At 31.6% G+C, this 21,932-nt stretch overlaps 1 protein-coding gene across 2 annotated transcripts; it reads left to right on the plus strand.

Annotated features, from left to right (window-relative positions):
* Positions 1 to 8,031: 8,031 nt before the first annotated feature.
* Positions 8,032 to 20,249, plus strand: LOC132735569 (uncharacterized). Of its 2 annotated transcripts, none has more exons than XM_060722522.1 (11): positions 8,032 to 8,175; positions 9,272 to 9,356; positions 11,256 to 11,321; positions 12,320 to 12,483; positions 13,128 to 13,227; positions 14,388 to 14,425; positions 15,340 to 15,427; positions 16,001 to 16,054; positions 16,413 to 16,585; positions 18,674 to 18,785; positions 19,467 to 20,249. In XM_060722522.1, exons 1-11 carry the CDS (start codon positions 8,119 to 8,121, stop codon positions 19,778 to 19,780), a joined length of 1,251 nt encoding a protein of 416 aa, XP_060578505.1. In that variant the 5' UTR covers positions 8,032 to 8,118; the 3' UTR covers positions 19,781 to 20,249. The 2 variants fall into 2 exon arrangements, with proteins under 2 accessions (XP_060578505.1, XP_060578506.1); XM_060722523.1 differs by having other exon boundaries at positions 15,343 to 15,427.
* The last annotated feature ends 1,683 nt before the right edge of the window (positions 20,250 to 21,932 follow it).

Raw genomic sequence — 21,932 nt, forward strand, 5'->3', positions numbered from 1 at the left:
AGAATCAGAAATGTGATAAGTTTAACATCAAATTACTCTCTGAGCAAAAACTTGGACTTGGCTCTAGGCTACAATTCCAGTGTACATCCTGCAAATTCATCACAAGCAAAATGGACACATTTACTAAGTGGCCTGGAAGTAACGGGACTGCTATCACTATGCTAGTTGCTTCGGAACTCCAGAATACGTCGATTAGATTTGCGAAAGTAAGCTTGTTATTAACATCAATGAATATACCAGCCTTTAGCAGGAGTTATATACAGAATTTAGTGAATACTGCAAGTCTATACACAGTACAGTTCAACAATGAATATATAGAGGCCAACATGAACGTGTTATCCAACATAATACGTTAAATTAAGACGCCCATCCGAACTATCTGAATTTGTCCTTTTATGACCCCCCCCCCCCCCCCCCCCTACAATGATACCAGAGTGGTTACATCATACAAGCCTGTACTGCCTGCTTTGGTGTTGCAGTTATAACAGTCATAACAGTTATAACTATATAGATGAGCTCGCAGTGCAAAATATGCTTTACTAGACCTGTGCATATATGCCAAACCAGGGATTCGAGGAAGCTGCCTAGCCACATTTCGATTGTATAGCAACAGTGTCATACATGCAGCCACGTCATGTAGGCTGTCGCCATGTTAGACGGGTTCGAGCTTCAATTAATAATCCATTATTGTTTTAATTAAGGAGATATACTACCTAGCAATGCCAGATAGTAATGTAATATAACTTAAACAAAGAATATTAAAGCTAGATGTTTCTATACGCCTCTGCTTTCGGCTAAAATTAATAATTATTGTGATGTTGTTATTTATACATGTACAAATATTTTAAATAAAATATATTTAAACCAAAGCTTGATGCAGCGCCATTATTTAACAGAAACGTGACGGATTCAACAGAACAGTGTTATCTACCTTGTCTAAGGAAACAAATTTGTCAAGAAACTTTGCTGGCTTTCTTGCCTCAGAAACACTACAGATAAATAATTCATTATAGGTTTAAGGTTTTCATCTTGCTAGAAGTACAAGTAAGTGCAGTACACTGAAGAATACAAGCAAGAAGTATCTTTAAAAAGATACTCGGACGAGACAAAACTGCTTTTAGGTAAATTCGGAGTTTTGACATTATAGCTTTTAATTTTAAGATCTGGTAAACACTGGAAGATGTTATGACTTGATTCTGTAAGTGTACCTTTCACTTACAAGTACACATGTAAACATTAAATTATTTTTTATTTATGTGCAAAATATATCGAAACTTTAAATTTATATCCATTGTACACATCTATAATCATGAACACCGAGCATAATACACTGATTTTACCAGAAATACTTTTTTCTTTGATATCTTTCCGTATGTACATGTGTTTCGGGATCGTGGACGTTATTGATACATGTAGTCTCGTTATTTTGTACAAAACTTATAGAATGTCATTTATAACTCAGTCGGTAAATTCTTATATTGAATAAGCTGTTCACTAGAGAATTAATACATCTCCGTGGAAATTTAACTAGAAAAATGTTTCATGAAATGAACCAGTAGAGTAATACGATAACTGTTTGGATCCTATGTCTACGGCTCCCTATGTCTCTTGGATCTCTAAAACGAAATTGTCCATAGCCTTGCTTATTCACACATCATGTCCTCAAACATTATGTCCAAAAAAGTACCAATACCATGTAAGACACTGGTGCTGATCAATGTCTTCCTGCGCTCTTCTATAGGCACATCCATCCCTGTAAATCATATCTACAAAGGCATTAAAACAGGTCGTTCTGAAATAAACTTTATATCTAATTTAAATATCTAAAAATGCAATAAAAGCGTAGTTTCAGAAAGAAATAGTTTATAAATATTGCTCAGTATTGTTTTATTTTTTTCTGAAGATCTGAACAATTGCAGACGACTTTTAATCAACGGGAGACATCGCCAAATCACTTTGGGCATGTTTTAATGTCATATTTATGGGGAATGTAATATTTTTGTTGTTGTTGTTGTTGTTGTTGTTTTTTTTTTTTTTTTTTTTTTGTTTTTTTAATTAAAAAATAGTCGAACATCTGTTAACTAAGCTTACTTACTTATTTCATGTATATTGATCATAAATTATCAAAGGGAAGTAAATCCTAACATGTTGTTATGTAAAGTAAACATAAGTTATCTCCCTTCATTTGTCAGCAAACTGCGAGCTTTCTTTTTTGTGGATTATAATTATATATACTTACTGAATTTCTCAAATATAAAACAAAATACATTGTAGTTAAATTTGATAATGTTAAGTAAAGATAGACAAAATTCTTGAACATTATATAGTCAAAATCTTTTTTAGTTTTTTCCTATCTCACTTAACAACATTCTCACATTTCATATACGATTATTTTTCAGTTATATATACTCATGTCATGTGTCATTTATGTATAATATGTGGTATTTTTATATGTAATATGGTGACGAGCTTGTTATGCTTAAACCAAGTAGTAAAATCTATGTTCTGTTTTCTTTTATTTCTATGATTGAATACATTTAATGTGAAAGTGATTTTTATGATGATTTTAACATATACATTATATACCATGTGCCTTACATTAAAATCCGCATGGTTTACTCCGGAATCGTAAAAGGGTCATGGAATAGAATAGTCAAATGTCTCAGGTCAATGTTGCCAAACAATATCTAGCCGAACTGTCCCGTAAATGGTTAAAAAAAATGTTGAATATTGAAAATTTACGAGTAAAAATGAAATTTTGATTCCACGAGTTTTTGTGAAAACGCAATAAGTTAAGAGTATATTCACCGAGTCCAATCGTTCACTATGTTTCCCAGGCGGAGAACGCATGAAGAGATCAATTTTACAGGTGAAAACCGATACTGTGGTTAGAAAATTGTCTTCAATTTCTTTGAAAATGCATATTTCACAAAACTTTATAGCCTATTCTGATCTCGTATGATTACTTTAACCGACAGGCATCTCAAACTCGCCAAATCTTTGTTAACTTATTAGATCATTATCGACAACTGCACAAGAAAAGTCACAAAATTGGTAAAATCGCTCTTTGATAGCCAATAAATTGACAGCCAAGCAAACTTCTAAACATTTGTATCGCTCTAAAGGTTCTTTATTAACATATCCTCATCTACCAAAAGCCTGTTCTATTTCTATTCCGTATTTTTGAAGTCTAATATCGTTTAAGCGAATTTTCAAAATGAACGCATGAGCCGAACTTTTCATGTGGTTTCATCAGATTGCAAAATGAACGCATGAGCAGGTGGATTTTTTGGTTACTCCAGTTTTCATGGATATCTCACAGTCATGTTATCGATCACTAAACCTTAAAATTCCAAAATTTTCGTTCTAAATGTTTGAGTAAACAGAAGTCCTAATTTTCATACCTTATAGTGAATTGGTTATAAGCAATAGATGAAGGTCTGTTCGGTTCTGTGAAAATATAATAAATCCTCATTGCTAAAACTTTGAGTAAAATATTTGCAAAATACAACAACATCATTGGTTGATGGGACTTAAATTTCCAGGATGTTATAATTAAAGATATAACATACACTTTTTATGTATACAAAATTTTATGTTCTTATATGAAAAATCTTTGGCTCAAATAAAGAATTAAGAATGTTAAAAGTTACAGAAAACCTTTTTGATAAGGATTTTGCCAAAATTTAAAATTTCCGATGATAAAAGGAGATAATTAGAAATCTGTTTTTGGCAAAAAAAAATCAGTTTTGCATTCAAATAAAATTTCACAACCTATTTTCCCCAATAAAATCATATAATGTGTTTAATAATATCAACCTTTTCAGTATATGTTTTTCATAAGAACAGACTTTATATACAACTTTCGCAAGGATGTTACATCCTTAATTATAACATACAGGATCTTTAAGCAAGAATATATATATATCACCTTCCTTACAACAAAATGAACATACAAGAAAATGTTGAAATAACACATATTTTTTGGTTCATTATAAGTTTTTCTTTTAGAAATAATACACTTTTTATTTTAATGAAGAATGGGCAAAGTATTTATCAAAATGTGTTTCTAATTACCTAATTAGTTATTAATTATTTACAGACGATAATATCTATATAAGATTTGTAATATTGGTAATTCTTTATTTGAGTATAGGATTTATCATATTAGACTATTAAAGTTTTGAGGTACAGGGACTTTAAAAGAGTATACATACGCTATTATTTGTCATTTGTCCTTTGTTGTATTTGTTGTTTAATATTATTCATGTATGATAGTAATTGTATACAATTATTCAGGATTCATGATTTAATTATCAAAGTACGTATTTTGTAAAACAGTCATTTACAGTCATGTGTGCAAAAATCAAGGATTTTTTTCAAAGTGTCATGTTAGATTATAATATAAATCAGCTTAATGTCGTCCGTTGTTGATTTTATTCAACATGACAAGACTTAGTCATCTCTCCGTTTTATGTATTAAACAATATTCATTTGCTTAAGTTATTCAATAAGAGGTTGTTCATTAAAGCTGATTATATGTGTATTCACAGATTTAATTTTGGCCATGAGGGAAAAAAACCCACCTTGCGTATATATTATGTACAAGACAATTTGCACAGTGCAATTATTATTTCTTACCAAATCATAAGCATGTCGACATGCTACATGAATTTCGCATTAAAATGGCTTTAATTTAGTTATCAATGAATTGTACCTTTGCATTGGACGGCATATAGCACCATATGTACACTACCAAGATTTACTGGGCTTACATAAACATTATTCTATAAACTTGTAATTTGTTGTTTAAAAAGGAACTTTATATCGAAATGTTGAATATTTAAACGTGATTCGTGTATAATATATTTTCATATGCTCATACTATAAAAACAGGGATGAAATAACATGTATTGGAGAAATTCATGAAATTACATCAATGCTACAATCGTTTACAAGTTTTCGAGGAACTATTATGCTTTTCTTTGTCGTCTAAACCACTGCTTTTGCAAATATACAAACGAGGAATTACTTCAATTTCACAAATTTTTCCCAACAGACCTCGTACTTTTGCTTATTAGCATATATATACAGCGTACAAAGTATATTTTAATTTGTAAAATGAAGTGTCTCTCACTTATTTGGAATAAAATTTGAAATTTTTAAAGTTTGAATATGTTTAATTTGTTAGATAATTAGGAAAAATTGGAGTTTTGAAAATACCACCTGCTCATGCGTTCATTTTGCAAACCTATGAAACCACATGAAAAGTTCGGCTCATGAGTTCATTTTGAAAATTCGCTTAAACGATATTAGACTTCAAAAATACGGAATAGAAATAGAACAGGCTTTTGGTGGATGAGGATATGTTAATAAAGAACCTTTAGAGCGATACAAATGTTTAGAAGTTTGCTTGGCTGTCAATTTATTGGCTATCAAAGAGCGATTTTACCAATTTTGTGACTTTTCTTGTGCAGTTGTCGATAATGATCTAGTAAGTTAACAAAGATTTGGCGAGTTTGAGATGCCTGTCGGATAAAGTAATCATACGAGATCAGAATAGGCTATAAAGTTTTGTGAAATATGCATTTTCAAAGAAATTGAAGACAATTTTCTTACCACAGTATCGGTTTTCCACCTGTAAAATTGATCTCTTCATGCGTTCTCCGCCTGGGAAACATAGTGAACGATTGGACTCGGTGATATTATATTGATTCTAGTATATGATATTTTAGGAACATGTTTCAACTGGCTATTATTTGTTTTTGAATAGATAAATTATAAATTCATTTTTAGATAAATGGGATACAATACGTTATACATTTACATATAAAATATTTAACTTTATCTAGATGTTATATCTGTTTAAATAAACTGTACACTGTTTTAGTTTATTATCAGATAAAATATATTGAATTGATATGTCACGTAAATTGTAAAGTAGTAAAATAAAATCATGTCCTAAATAGCAATAGCATCGCATGAGGTGTTTAAAATTCAATTTTTAAAATAAGCATAAAATATAGCTTTTACAACTATGCCCCTTGCCTGATCGATTGATTTTCTTTAGACCGGGCGGTCAATGATAACCTACGAAAGTGCAAGCAATTTTTCCAGTAGGGTCCTCAGCAAACTCTAGATACAGCTATGAGATACAAGGGAGTCCGGGAACCAGTCCATAAGCTCTTATTGAATAGCTTCCTTGGTTCTTATACATGCCCAGTATATAGCACTGATACATGCAAGGATTACCTTGGTTTCATACCAGTAAGCCTCTGGGTATGTGGGAAACACTGAAAATCCCAAGGGTATTACCAAGCATCGAACCCGGAACCTCAGGAGTGACAGTCGGTGTTCTAACCAACTGAGCTATCGCGCCACCTCACAACTGCAACTGATCATGATAAACAAGTATCCCAAGTTTCATGTTGATAACTATTAAAATGTTTATATTTTGGGCTACATTACAGTTTTTACACGACGACGACGACGATGAAGCAACTATCTTAATAGCTCGACTTTTCTTCGAAACAGTCAATATTTAATCAAAATGAATATATAATTTTGTGTAAGTATAAACACGTTCTGTTGGTCCATAGCAATGTGAAATGGTCAACATTGTATTATGTTATTTGTGAGTAGGCATGTTAAGACATGGTCACTCACCGGACAAAAATCGTTAACTAGTTCTTTCATCTGATATGCTATTTCATGTATTTAACCACTACGTTGTTCCGTTTGGACAATCGTGATTTCTTATTTCGTCATTATCCGCGATGCACGATGGCACGATGGTGAAAACGCAATGGTACGATGGTGAAAACACGATATAACATCGCGATTTCACCATCGTACCATCGGGTTTTCACCATCGTACTATCGTGTTTTCATCATCGTGCATCGTAGGTAAGGACGAAATAAAAAAAAATCACGATTGTCCAACGGAACACCGTTATCTAGTGGGTTGTAGTAAATCGGTTGGCAGTAGCAAGAATTGTGTCACAATAACCATTTTCTTACTTGTACATTGTATAGATCTGTGAGTTTTGTGGGCTAATTTATTTTAACATAAGTTTTAAGCATATTCAGTGTGAATTTGTTTTCTCCAGTGCCTCCAAGGTTATTGATTCTGATTCCTAGCTTTTCATATTGAAAGATGATAGAAAATTTATAAATGTAGATAAAACTAAATCGCCATACCAAGTGCACAAATTTAAGGGTCATGACAATATTAAGTTCTGGTTTTATCTAGCAAACTTTTCATGGGAAAAAATTCTGTTCCAGAAATTTCCTGTATTGAAGATGTTGAGATACTTTCATTTTAATTTTGAGGAAATATCCTGGTTTGCTGAGAATTAATGCATAACATTTAGAGTTTGTACAATCCTATTTTACAAAAAAAAAGAACAACAACAATCGTATTATAATTATAAATTTCGCAATTTATGATGTCTCTTTCTGAGAAATTTTGTTTTGACCAAAGTAAATGGAAAAAGTCCGAAAATCTCCCGAAAAATCACGTGACAATGGTCTAAAACCGACTCGTGAGAGAAGATTTTTGATTACTTCGAATATTATTATCATTCTATTATTGTTTTTTCTTATTTTATGTTTTTTTTATCATTTATCTTATTTTCTATATTTTTATTATTATTATTGTTATTATTATTTTTTATTATTATTAATGTTATTATTATAATTATTATTATTATAATTATTATTATTATTATTATTAATGTTGTTATTATTATTATACGTGCGCGCGTGCGCGCGTGTGTGTGTGTGCGTGCGTGCGCGTGCATGCGTGCGTGCGTGTTTGTGTTTTGCAAGGATTTAAGTTAAACCAGGGTCTTTCAAATAGAAAGACCTTAGTTAAACATGCGTCAAATCTTATATAAAGCTTTGCTTGAAGAAAAAATAATCTTACTACTTTTTCTGTAAAAAAAAAAAAGAACGAAAATAATTGAATTGGCCTTAACAGGATACCTTACTGAAATATTTAGTACTATATTTACCGCTCACGTAATTTGTTAATCATTTTTAAAATTGGTCAATGTATATATAGATCGTACATTTCATTCAAAACGCTTACGAGATAGTGTAGTGTCATAATAAAAAATGGACTATAATAAGAATTTTAACTATTATAAGAATTCAGACAATTATAAGAGAATGGTTAGTTTATATATTTATTTTAAAATATTCAACAAGCATGGTTTATGGTTGTTTGTTTAAAACCACTATGACTGTAGTTGTTATAAATAACATACCATATACATGTATTTCTTTACCAAATAATACTATACTATTATTTTTATTTCTCAAAGTGGTCTGTTAAAGGAACACATTGGCAATATATCTAAGCGAAAGTGAAATAGTAAAAACACGAAATTATATCTAGTTTTCACCATCGTGGTTTCGTTATTTCGAACCTTCGACTTTTTACCATCGTGGTTTCGTTGTGTCGCGATTGCGCTAAAGAGACACCGTAGTAATTTGATATGCATTTTTAACTATTTCATTGGGTAGTCAAAACTCTTTTGTGATTTTCACTATTACTTAATTATCATTTTATTTTTTAATGAGAGACAGAATTGATCTTTCCCTTTCACCGCATCGGTGAAGAGTATTTAGTCTTGTTACTTGAATTATCTCTCATTCTTTCTGGTTGTTTAGAAAACCTGCATTTAAACCAAACCCTGGATTCCCATAATAAATGTAAACTTCCGACTCATGAATGGAGTGGTCTATTCAATGCTATTTTATAACGTAAATTTTCTTACGAGGAAGTAAAAATGCATGTATCAATTTACAAGTAGCTTTTAAAAATGTACTGTGTCCTTTAGTTTACATAGAATTTTTATTTACGAAAAAAAAAACGGAAGTAAACTGGGAACGGCTTATTATAAACAGATAATCATGCACCGATAGCAAACAATATTTCAGATAATAAAGTCAAGTGTTTTTCAATAAATGTGGTAACCCAATTTATGATCGCGGCAAAGGGCCGACAAATCAAGATCGGTAAAATGAATATTCGCGGGTTTGCAAGTTTAATACTAATTTTTTCCTAAAGCATTTTAAGCCATCTCCAGTAGTTTCACTTTGAAATATAAACGGTATCATGATGTATTGCTATTTTATATTTTTTTTATATTATATTGCTATTTTTTTACTGATAAAAGAAAAAAGAAAGAAATATAGATAGCCGTATTTTCACACATTATTTTAAATGCTTGATTTTCAATTTGACTTTTCTCTTGTATTCTAGTACCAGTATGACATGGGTGTAGAGATGGAAATCAGAACAGTGTTGTCAATGTTTAATGACTTGAAGCCAACAATGGAAACAACAAGTAAGTTGTGAGATGTATTTTTTATATTTTTATTGAACGGGAAATTATACACAGAAAATTCACAACTGATGGGTTTTTTGTTTTCACATGGCGGGACATATATATGTCTATAACACTAATATGCACTAATAACTTGTGTACAAAATTTCAGATCATTCACTCACTTTGTTTTGTTTCCAGACTAGTAACTTAAATTGTGCAGGATGACCTAAATATGAAAGGCATTTAAACTCAAGAATCGTTAAATATCAATTTTCAGTTTAATTCAAAGTATATTTCTTATAAGGTTTCTCATATTTTACATTTTAATCGCCCTTGTTGATCTTTGTTAGATTAGCAAATACAGTGGAGTTCCTTTAATGCCAGGAATTGAATATAGCTAATGTCGGTGCTGGGAGGGGGTGTAAGAGGCGTTATATCTGCCATTATCTATGAAGAGTAGACTTAATCAAACCGAGAGTGCTTTTTGTTTTACAATCATTTTCTCTGTTCAAGATTCATACATCTATTCACATAATGTAATTGCAGTCTATATATATATTAACTAGACCTTCATATAGTAGTCCGTCAATGTTCATGACTCGATGCGGTTTACACAAGGAATGATCTTATAGTGATTCGTTAAATTAATATGTAAACATATTTTCCTTCGGCTTAAAAACAGAGCTTAGTATTGCTGTAAATTTCATTAAAAAGAGTTCATAAGTTATGATTTTGAAAGGAAAACCCCGCGGTTACACTAAAGTTCATATACACATTTTAACATGCAAATGAAGACTAGTACAATTAGGTCGTGTATGCGTATGCCACAGCGGAAATTGTTACCATGTGGATCAACAAACTTTTACCGTTTTAGTTTCAATGTGCAGTAGCCCCGTCGTTCTCAAAAAAGTAAACATCTCATAAAATATCTAATTTGTATGAAAACATCCGTTATATAATGCGGAAATAAACCGTTAAATTCGGACTACTGGTTGATTTTCCATTGATGTACGGGTAACCCAAAGGCGAAGTTTCTCATGCAAATAGAAATTGTACTTCCGATTTCGCCAAAATTAGGTTGCAGAATTTTAGTCTTATAAAACTCATTTTGGTTGTCTTGATACCAAATTAAGAACGGGAGTCGATATGAAACATATTTAATTAACGAAATGTATAGCTTTTTCTTTTTTATGAAATTTATTTAATGCAGCTTTAATAAATGTCCGTTTGATCTATTTTAATTCTTACACAGTGTTTATATGTTGTTGCAAAAACAAAACTGGAAAATGCAAAGTAGATCTACCCTAAAAGAAATGAATCAAAATTAAGGAGTTGAATATCAAAGACTCTTCTTGAAAAGATGATGGAAATTGCAGCATTCCTACTCCCCACTCCGGCACCGGCTTGAACATTAATCAGTCTTTGAATTTAAAAGTAATGGTCCTATGAACATATATAACATCACTGATCAGATGTTAGACATTTATTAATTATATACCGGTATATCGTTAACTAACAATATCTAGTTCAGGTCACGATTACCTCCCTGCTTATAACTTGTTTCCATTTATAATTTCCCAGTTTGAATGTTTGAAAATGTGCTCCAAATCGTGGAAGAATAATTTATATACTTCTAAATAACACACTTCTTCTAACTGAGGCAAAATACTTATATTCTATAATTTTTTGCACCTACATTGTATTTTTTACAGAATTTATTATAAAAGTCAAGTTGTAATCTGTTGGATATATCAAATCTTGCACAAGGAAATAATACGATTTGACCTCATACGGCCATCAAGCTTTAAATTTCTCTGTAATTTATTATATATGTATATACGAATTCCAGCACATTAACGTAGTTTAAAGAAATTTAAATCGTTATTTTATTTACTAGTATCCCTTTTATTTAAACAGAGCTTCCTAGTGGCGAGGAAAAGATGTTTTATAATTTACATGGAACGGTTCCAATGCCTTATAATGGTAGGTAATCTGTTAACATATAACTATATATAAGTCAATATATCATGTTGACAATGAAAAAACTTCCAGCTATAAGCAAGAATATAAACTCACACAATCAGTAAACAATGTTCTTTTGTACGCTATCATCATTTGAATCAATATCAAATTATTCTAAGAAATAAGAATTAAAAAAAAAAATTGTGCAAATTTGTTGATGAAAATAAAGAAATTTAGAAAGACTAAAATGAATTGTGCAAATTTGTTGATGAAAATAAAGAAATTTAGAAAGACTAAGACTTCTTAGGACTTTCGTTATTTACAATATCAAACAGATTTGTTTTATTCTGAATTGCACATATATACAGCATTTGATAATGTAAGAAAATACTATGAATTTCCTTAATTTCGTGCACATGAAATTTCGTGGTTTTGTAGCAAGGAACGTTTTCGTGGGTACAACAATTCGTGGAGTTTATTTTCCAAAAGGTAAAAGGTAAATAATGTGATGCAAAAAAAAATCTTACAGCAAACGAAATGAAATTACGCCGGATCTTAAATTCGTGGATTGTCCTGTACCAATTAGTACTCCTCCATGAATAATAATAAATTTGCAGTAGATGCTGTATTCTTCTTGGACATAGACTTAACGTTTAAAACAAGTTACAGGCACTCCTCATACGAACTATTTACGTAAAACATTTTTCTTCTTGTAAGCGTCTAATTATTACTTTAACCTCAGAAATTAATATCATTTCTCAACTAGAAAAAGAGAGCAAGCATGCCTGTTGAATAGTATTTCAATTATGGATTAAAAGTATAATATCACCCGATAATTAAAAATAATGATTATTATAAAACGTGGTACTTTGTCTTCTCCACAAAAAGTATACCACATTCATATAACGTGGTCGTAAAGTAAAATGACCAAGTAGTTTGCAATATCTCTAAAAATAATAGTAATGATCTAAAAAAAAAATAAATAAATAATAATATAAATGATTATAAAATTTGTTCAGGAATGATGTACAACTTACCTATAAGTATACGAATACCTGACAAATACCCCCAGGTACCCCCAGAAGTGTATGTTGTACCTTCATATTGGATGTACGTCCGGGAAAGCAAGGATGTCGATGAAAATGGAAGGGTTCGTGTATATCTTCTGGAGAATTGGCATAAGGTGAGAAAAGAATAAAGTATACCATTTGTATACAATTTTACGTAAGATAATTTTTTTTTCGCCAATTCTGCTTGATGTATTTGGGCATGAAGTATGTCTTGATTTTGTCGGTTGCTACTTTCTAGGAACGTTGTTCTGTGGGTTTTTTATTTTAAATGATATAAAGCTTTATCTTAAATTGTTTTATATATATTTAAGTAAAATCTCTAACTTGCCGTATATAATCAAAAACGCTAATTTTAAATTGGTCGTAGCTTTCGGCCTCGCGGCCTTCTTCAGCAGCATTTATTTTACATACAAATATATCAAAACAAAACAATGGAAGTGATATATATATATAAATCTGATCAAGAGTAAAATTACATTGTTACTATAATCGTATGGTCGATTCTTAAAATGTCTTAGTTATTTTTTACACATGCATATTGTGCGTATACAGAATAAAATGTTCCGGAACAAAATATTATGCTGCTAATTTTAGTATGGTTTAGGCTATTTAGTAATGATTTATTACATGCGCCATAAGAATATTTCTTTTTATACACGCACTTTGGAAGAAATCTTTTACACAATAAGAATACTATTTTTACTAAATGCATTGACCTGTTCGTTAAAAACAGTACATTTATTCTATATTTGTATAGTTTACGTCTATGTCGCTTACAAGGCTGATGAATGAGCTGGTCAAAGTGTTTAGTCAGAATCCACCTTTAGGTTCTTTAACACAACTTAGCACACTAGACGGTATGTTAACACTATATATTTCAAACAGTATTGGTGGTAGGGTGGTGTTAGTTTTTCCTCCGAATCACGACAGTATGCCACTTTTAATCACCAGGACACAGTTAAGCCACCGTATTGTTCCAGGGCAGACTGCCAAGCGGTTAACTAGCACTAGTTGCCTTCATTGCGCAAGGATCTGTAGATGTCAGAGTGGAAGTACAGTGCGAATGACCGTACAAAATGTTTCGAGATCAATTACAACGAAAATGGCCTGCAACGTTCAGGAATCGAACGCGGGTTGCCCGATTCGCAATCCCACGCTTTACCTATTGATCTAACCTGACGGTTTTATAATTATTTAAATGAATAAAAGTAATACTGATATTGTATTTTTATTGTATATATTGTTTTATTGTATATATGTAAATATCTTAGACAAAACAAACAATTCAGAAAGTTTATTAATTTATACTATTTAAGCGCATCATATAAAATTGTTAACAAGAGTTTTACAAAATTATTGACCAACAAGAGACAAGAGAATGTTTACGCCATTATAATGTCATGAAGTAAAGTGCGTGTAGTTACGCTTCAAAAATCTGGAAAAAAATGACAAAAGACCGTAAAAAGATATAATAGTTGGTTTGTTTTTCATGTCAGCACTAGTGAACACCAGCTCCGCTTTTTCGCCCGTATTCACAAAGATTTAAGGACCAGGATCAGGATCAAATCTAAAACCTCAAATATTCTCCATTGTTTAGCGTTTAGATGAAATAAATATTTTTTAATAACTTGATAAAACTGTACTTGAAATAGAATGTTAAAAGAAACTTAAGAATAAATTTTTTGTTACATTTTTCAAGAAATGGCTATTTAACGGTTGATCCAAATATTGATCTTGATCCTAAAATTGATCCTTATTTTGATCCGATTATTTCTGTATTTGATTTGTTAATCGTCGATTTTATCCCAAAATAAATTTGTTTCTTTGCAAATCAACAATTTTTTAACATTTTGAATATGTACCATTTCATTATGGCAAAATCCGATCAATTTTAGTTTTATAAAACAATGGTTATAAAGTCAGGATCATTTGATACTGATTCTGATCTTTTCTTTGGTGAATGTATGAAATATATTTTGATCATACAAAGCAAACAAAATATCTGTATATTTTACAGCTCGGACAGAGTATATCGCAAAATTGCAACTCAAGGGTGTAAGTATAACTTTTTATTATAAGCATATTTTCATTTTTCGTATAGTTCTTTACTGCAGTGAAAGATATTTTCCTTATTTTACTGGTGTCTCGACGGACTACTTTATCTACATTTAGCAAATACACAAAAGTAAAGGGGAATCTTTCGAATCATAAGGTCAAAAAGAGTTAAAGTATATGAAAAACAGAAAATCCATGATTTTTTTTTGTAAATATAGGATATATTTTCATCTCGTGGTTAGAAAATTATCACATTTCACTTGTGGCTACCGCCACTTGTATTTTCATACCACTTCGTGAAAATTATTTTTATACTTACTGAAATACACTTTCAAGAATATCCTCTATATATGAAAAACGTTAGGTTATGTAGCCAAAATACGTCGAATACCGGAATAATTATGACAATGTTGTCACAACAAGTTTTCATATTACTAGAACTATAGATGCAGAGGGAAATGTTTATAATAATTTGAAAATGCAATGGAAAGGTGAACAATTTATTATTAGTAATAAACAATGAAGGAAGCCTGTATTTATATATTGTGTATGATTTGACATAAAAGATATGATTATTACAACCGCTTTCATCTTCTTCAAATACTAGTAGTTCTGCAAATAAGATTTTGTGAATAAGTAAAAGTATGTTATAAGATAAGTAAATGATTAAGCTTGCCTTTTTTATAACTAGAGGCTCGGGGAAATGAAAACTGAGAAAAATTGTTTTAAATAACTCGAGACAGGCAAACTGACCAGAAATTGGCAAATATGTTTTGTTGCTTATTTAAACATAACATTAAGAGCTGAAAACATGTAGTTTTAGAATGACCGCCAATACGTCCATACAGTACAATAATATGTCTAATAGAATTTATGTCTTTTTTTTGTTTTTTTTTTGTTTTTTTTTAATTCAGAAGTTTGATGATCCGATCAGGACCAAACAAGATGTTGTTACTGCCATGGAGACTTATTTAGATTTATATGGAGCATTCGAAGAACATTGTACGTACTTTTACCTCATATAGACGTGTTTTGATGGCTTTTCACACCCTCCTTTGGAGGCCTCAAATAGTGAAAAAGCCCTATTCAGATCCCAAACACCATTTTTCGTTTGAGAAATGTTGTTAAAAATGAGACCACTTTTTCAGCGCCTATCAAAAAGGTACATCAAGGGGGTGCCCCCGTTGCCGTGGTAACAGGAAATTTAAGATTGAGAATGCTGTTACAAAGGCTATGGTCCAGTCAACATTTGTGCCAAGTTTGATCAGTATGGAAGCATTTTTTATAGTTTCATAGCAATTGGAACTTGTAACAGGAGGCTTTTCAATGAAAACAGCCGTTTTTCACAATAATTATGCTTATGCAGTAATATGTTAAAGTATCAGACATATTATAGTTGCGCCATTTTTTTCTGGTTTATAACATATACAATGTTTGTCTTTTGTGCTGTACACACTGTAAATGACTGAATGTGTGTTTTTGTTTTTTATTTATTTATTTTCTTATTCCTCGTTCACATTTGGAAAATGTACAATATGCATACACTATAGTTTAAACTGGTATTGGCATTTTCAGCATTACCAGACGGAAGAAAGAGATTTAACTTGACGCTACAGGGTGCGGCTCCTGGTAAGACCTTCTTCACATTTAGAAAGTTTTAAAATTAAGTCTCCAAAAAATGCTATTTTTGTGCGTGTGGTATTACTGTCTCCGGGACGTAACTCATATGCTATCTATCTGAATCATGTTTTTTTTCGTCTTTTTGCCATCATAGTTTCAACGATTTCTGTTGACGTTATAATATTGCAGTATAATACTTGTACTCGTAACTAAATTCAATGGAAATTGACATTACAATCTAACAGAATTTTATAACATCAAAATCACCTAATGAAAGTTAGCAATAATTTAAACATCAAGATTATCCAGTGAAAATTTATGTTACAAACCTGTACAAAATGTATAATTAACATATAATATTTGCTAGGAGTGCAGTTTCCTTTCCCGTTCTGTATACAACTGATGAATGGATACCCTAGTCAGCCACCTATGGTGTTTGTTGTACCAACTACCTTCATGAACATTAATCATGAAAGATGCGCTTATGTGGATAGAACTGGAATAGTGAGCACGCCATATCTTGAAAGGTGGAATACACATGTAAGCTGATGGGGTTTTTTTAAATGAAGAAATGTCTTTTATATAAATGTTGGGTTTAAAAAAAAAGTCTTTGGATAAACTTGATTTTGTGATATAAATAGTATTTGATAAAATATGACAAATTCCATTCATTAAAATAAAACGATTCAGTTGTCAAATTAACTGTTTGATATTGTACATGTATAGTTAGTTTATTGCGACATAGCAAACGTAACAAAATTAAAGCATACAGAAGGGAGATCTATATCACGGTGATAGGGCGATTACCGCAACTTTTCCGAGCAACGTCAAAATATCTTACTTCTGTCCGAGACACCGTATATTTCTGCGGTACAAAATGGACAGCAAGCCTGTAACCGAGACGAAAACAGCAGATAATTTGCTCAAAACAAGGTAAAATCATCATTTTTTTCTTTTTCATCGAATGTGCCATTTAATTTTAAACTTATTTATCTTTACTACATGCAAAATGCTTCATTAATTAAGTCAGGATAGTGAAAACATTTAGGGCATACTGAAAAAAATCTTGCTTTCATTACGAAATATAACGTATTTCTAGTCCGTTCAGTTCATATAAGTGGTAAAATACAATATAAATATGTACATTATTGTCGTATGAACAAGTTACAATACTTAAATAACCCGTTTTTGTGTATATTTGGTATGATTTTTATGTTTCCACGTGTGTTTTTTAAGGCACCGCACAACTTTATCAATCATAAGATTAGGGCACCGCATTATTCCTCCTTAAAGTCACCGCATGTTTCTGTTTTTAGCACTGTTTATTTTTGATACAATGTATTAATGTTTGCTTTCAGAAAAAGAAGACGTTCAAACCTATGTCTGAACAAGCCAAAACAACGTGCGAAATTAGCAAAGCTGCAGATACTGCAGCAACCGGAGAGCGCCCAACTAAGTCTTCTGATATCAGAAGTACGCCAATGGATCAGCGCCTCCCTGTATTTCAGGACGATATGCTTAACGCACCCGATAAGAAAAAGAATATGGAGTCAAACTTTCGCAAAAGATTGTTTAAAAAAAGCACATTGGAGACCATGACTGAAGAGATTATGGAAATATTACCCGGGTTCCTGCAAAAACTACACCATGAAAATTTATTTTATGACTTTTGCAACTCTATGAAATTAGTATGCAATAAGAAATTCTTATTAACAAATATTTCATTCCTTTTATTTCTCGATGTTGTTAGATGGTATAGTCTGCCAAGAACTTCAATCTTTCTATGTAGGGTTTATCAGGAAAAGGAAAATACATCCTTATCTATATATAGATACAATTGCAGTTATCTTACTGGTAGTATTAACACAGATCAGACCTCCAGAAATTTTCCATAACATAACGTATGATAACAACATCAAGTAAACAATCTTTCATCAAATAAAACATATTTGTAAGAAGATTGTATAATTCAAAAGAATTCGGTGCCAGTATTTATCGGTCTAACGGAAAAAGAATGCGGTGTTTGAATTCAGTGTTGTACGGTGCTCCAATATTCTGGTCAGTAGACCTTTTTCAACATATAATCCCTGAAATTTACCTGAACTTAGGGTTAACCATAATAAATATACGAGCTCGTTAGGTCATAGAACAAAGACATCGTCGTTATAACACATGTTTTTGTGACAAGTACGAGTCATGTTGAGGTACACACGATCTTTTGTAAACACTATTTCTTCAAGGTATGTGTTTTTTTGTGAATTGTATTGTGCTAGATTAACGATAAATTGTCTAAAAAATTCGATGGAATACTTAAACAATTGGAATAATCTTGCAATGTCCAGCAGTAAGATATTTTGTAAGCTATTACCTGGAATTTGTCTATCCCGCCATTAATATTTTGTCCAGAAATATACGGTGTCTCGGTCAGAAGGATGATATTTTGACGTTGCGCGGAAAAGTTGTGGTAATCGCCCTATCACCGTGTATATCAAATTATGTTCGATCTGAATATATATAGTCTCTTAAAAACCATCTTGTCTATTGTAAACAATGTATTCATGTGGTTTTACTTATTGATAATTTATATGAACATCTTAACGTTAATTGTTATATGTTTTATATTATCAGAGGTGTGACCTACTTGGTTTAATACAAGACATATACATGAAGTTTAGAAGCGATCCACCTCTGCTGTTAAACCATGACCATCAACAGAGAGGACCAGCTACAATGATAAATGGTGCAAGTTTAAGTTTTCTCTTTTCAAAAACGGTGTTGCGTAATATTACCACGCGTGTAGTTACGCCTGCGACACCACACCCTGATCTTACTTATCAAATATAAAAGTTTCCAGCCATATGTTTAGTAAATGCAATGTTCAGATCAAAGAAAGATTCAATGGTTTGATACATAATTTGAAGAAGAATTTAAAGCGAATGTTGTGTTTATTAACTTTATTTTTAATGCAATAAAAATCAATTTATATGGCAATATTTTATTTAATTGAGACGACTTCTTCTTGCCATGAGATAATGACATGCCAAACATTTGTCATTGCAAAACTAAAAATCCTGAGTATTCTTTTTAAATATTCTGCAATTGTTCCTATCTTATTGTTTTTTTTAATTTAATGTGTCCATATGACTCGGATGCCCCCCCCCAACATTCCACTGTTTTGTAAGTCTACTGATGTACAGCAGGACAATATGACAGACGGACAGGCATGTCGACATCTTGATTTTTCCCAATATTGAGCTTCAAGAATTGCAAATCTCTTTTTTTTTCAAATTTTATATCCTGAAGCATGCATTAAAGAAAATAAAACAAGCAATTCCCCAAATGCACAATAACACATGCATATTTATGATAATTATAGCTTTACACTACAAACAATTTATTCCATATTCACATTTACTTCAAGGGACGTCTGGTTTAGCATCGAGAGATGATCTATCAATCGGCGGTTATGTTCCGGGAAGGAAAGCCAAGATACATTCAGAACAAGTTGCTGGTAAACGTGCGTCGGATAACCTAGATGATTATACTCTTGCTTCAGCTGAATACTTTGATACTTATTGTGATCCTTGTCATAAAGACAATGTTAACGTTGAAGCCGGTGGATATTGTAAGGATTGCAATGTTCACCTTTGCGACGCATGTATTCGATCTCATCGCAGAAATTATTCCAAAAGATATCATAACATTTTACTTCAAGACAAAATACCAAAACCGTAAGTGTCTTCTGACAAATAGCTGTAATCGGAGACCTCCCACTAGATTATAGTTATGTATGTGGGACTTAAATGAACAAAATGAAATGAGTCGTGCCAGGTTAGGGGCATCATATATGATTTAACTGTTGACTAATTAGTTATGTGATAATTATGTTTAAACACTTTATTGTGTAAAGAGTTTAAATAGCACTTTTTTGTTCATGGACAATACCATGTTAAGGTGATTGTAAACCGTATAGTCTCAAAAATGTTTTTTTGTGTTTTTTGTTGTTGTTTTTTTGTTGTTGTTGTTTTTGTTTTTTTTGTTATGAAATAATTAAGTAAGTTATGTACATTTTATGTCTTATCATTTAAGGACTGCATAAGTTTTTCACTCTCTAGACAATAAGATAATGCATATACATTACATATGATAATATCAATAATTTAAACATGTTTTTGTTGAATAAATATTGATGTTATTAAAATTTTGTGCTGCTCAATATGTTATATTTATACAAAGATTCCAATAGTTCATGGTAACCACCTATTACAGGTGACGCATATAGTGAAAACTAGCAAAGGTCTCTAAGTTAAAACCGACTCGATAATAAGACCACTTCTACAAGGGCTCCAAAGCGGTTATAATAGAGACACGTTACTGTATATAGTTCATTGACCCCAACATACATAAAGCTCACTTTTTTATCTTTATTTGATATTCATGAAGTCATGTGTCTAATTCTACATGTGCTCTGTTACATACCTACAATGTCAACATGTGTTCTGCTACATGCCTACAATATCGAACATGTGCTCTGTTACATACCTACAATGTCAACATGTTCTCTGTTACATACCTACAATGTCAACATGTTCTCTGTTACATACCTACAATGTCAACATGTTCTATGTTACATACCTTCAATCTTAAACATGTGCTCTGTTACACACCTACAATGTCAAACATGTTCTCTGTTACATACCTATCCAGCTAGCTTACGGAACGTCGGTGGTTCTACTCAGGTACCCGTTCGTGCCTGAAATAATGCACGGAAGGGCACCTGAGGTCTTCCTCCACCAGTAAAGCTGGAACGTCGCGATATGACCTATACTGTGTCGATGTGACTTAAAACCAAAAACAAACAAACAAACATACCTACAATGTCAAATATGTTCTCTGTTACATACCTACAATGTCAAATATATTCTCTGTTACATACCTTCAATGTCAAACATGTTCTCTGTTACATACCTACAATGTCAAACATGTTCTCAGTTACATCCCTACAATGTTTAACATGTTCTCTGTTACATCCCTACAACATCAAACATGTACTCTGTTACATACCTACAACATTAAACATGTACTCTGTTACATACCTACAATGTTAAACATGTACTCTGTTACATACCTACAATGTCAAACATGTTCTCTGTTACATAACTACAATGTCAACATGTTCTCTGTTACATACCTACAATGTCAAACATGTTCTCTGTTACATACCTACAATGTTAAACATGTGTTCTGTTACATACCTACAATGTTAAACATGTGCTCTGTTACATACCTACAATGTTAAACATGTGCTCTGTTTACAATAACTACAATTTCAAAAACATGTACTCTGTTACATAACTACAATGTCAAACATGTACTCTGTTACATTCCTACATTATCAACATGTTCTCTGTTGCATACCTACATTATCAACATGTTCTCTGTTACATACCTACATTATCAACATGTACTCTGTTACATACCTACAACATCAAACATGTACTCTGTTACATACCTACAATGTCAACATGTACTCTGTTACATACCTACATTATCAACATGTTCTCTGTTACATACCTACAACATCAAACATGTACTCTGTTACATACCTACAATTTCAAACATGTACTCTGTTACATAACTACAATGTCAACATGTTCTCTGTTACATACCTACAATGTCAAACATTTTCTCTGTTAATACCTAGAATGTCAACATGTTCTTTGAAACATAACTACAATGTCAAACATGTGCTCTGTTAAAAACCTACAATGTCAAAGATGTACTCTGTTACATACCTACAATGTCAACATGTTCTATGTTACATACCTTCAATCTTAAACATGTGCTCTGTTACACAACTACAATGTCAAACATGTGCTCTGTTAAA

The sequence above is a fragment of the Ruditapes philippinarum genome, unplaced genomic scaffold (assembly GCF_026571515.1).
Source record: "Ruditapes philippinarum isolate M1 unplaced genomic scaffold, ASM2657151v2 ctg6184_1_1_1_1, whole genome shotgun sequence".
NCBI classification, from domain to species: Eukaryota; Metazoa; Mollusca; class Bivalvia; order Venerida; family Veneridae; genus Ruditapes; species Ruditapes philippinarum.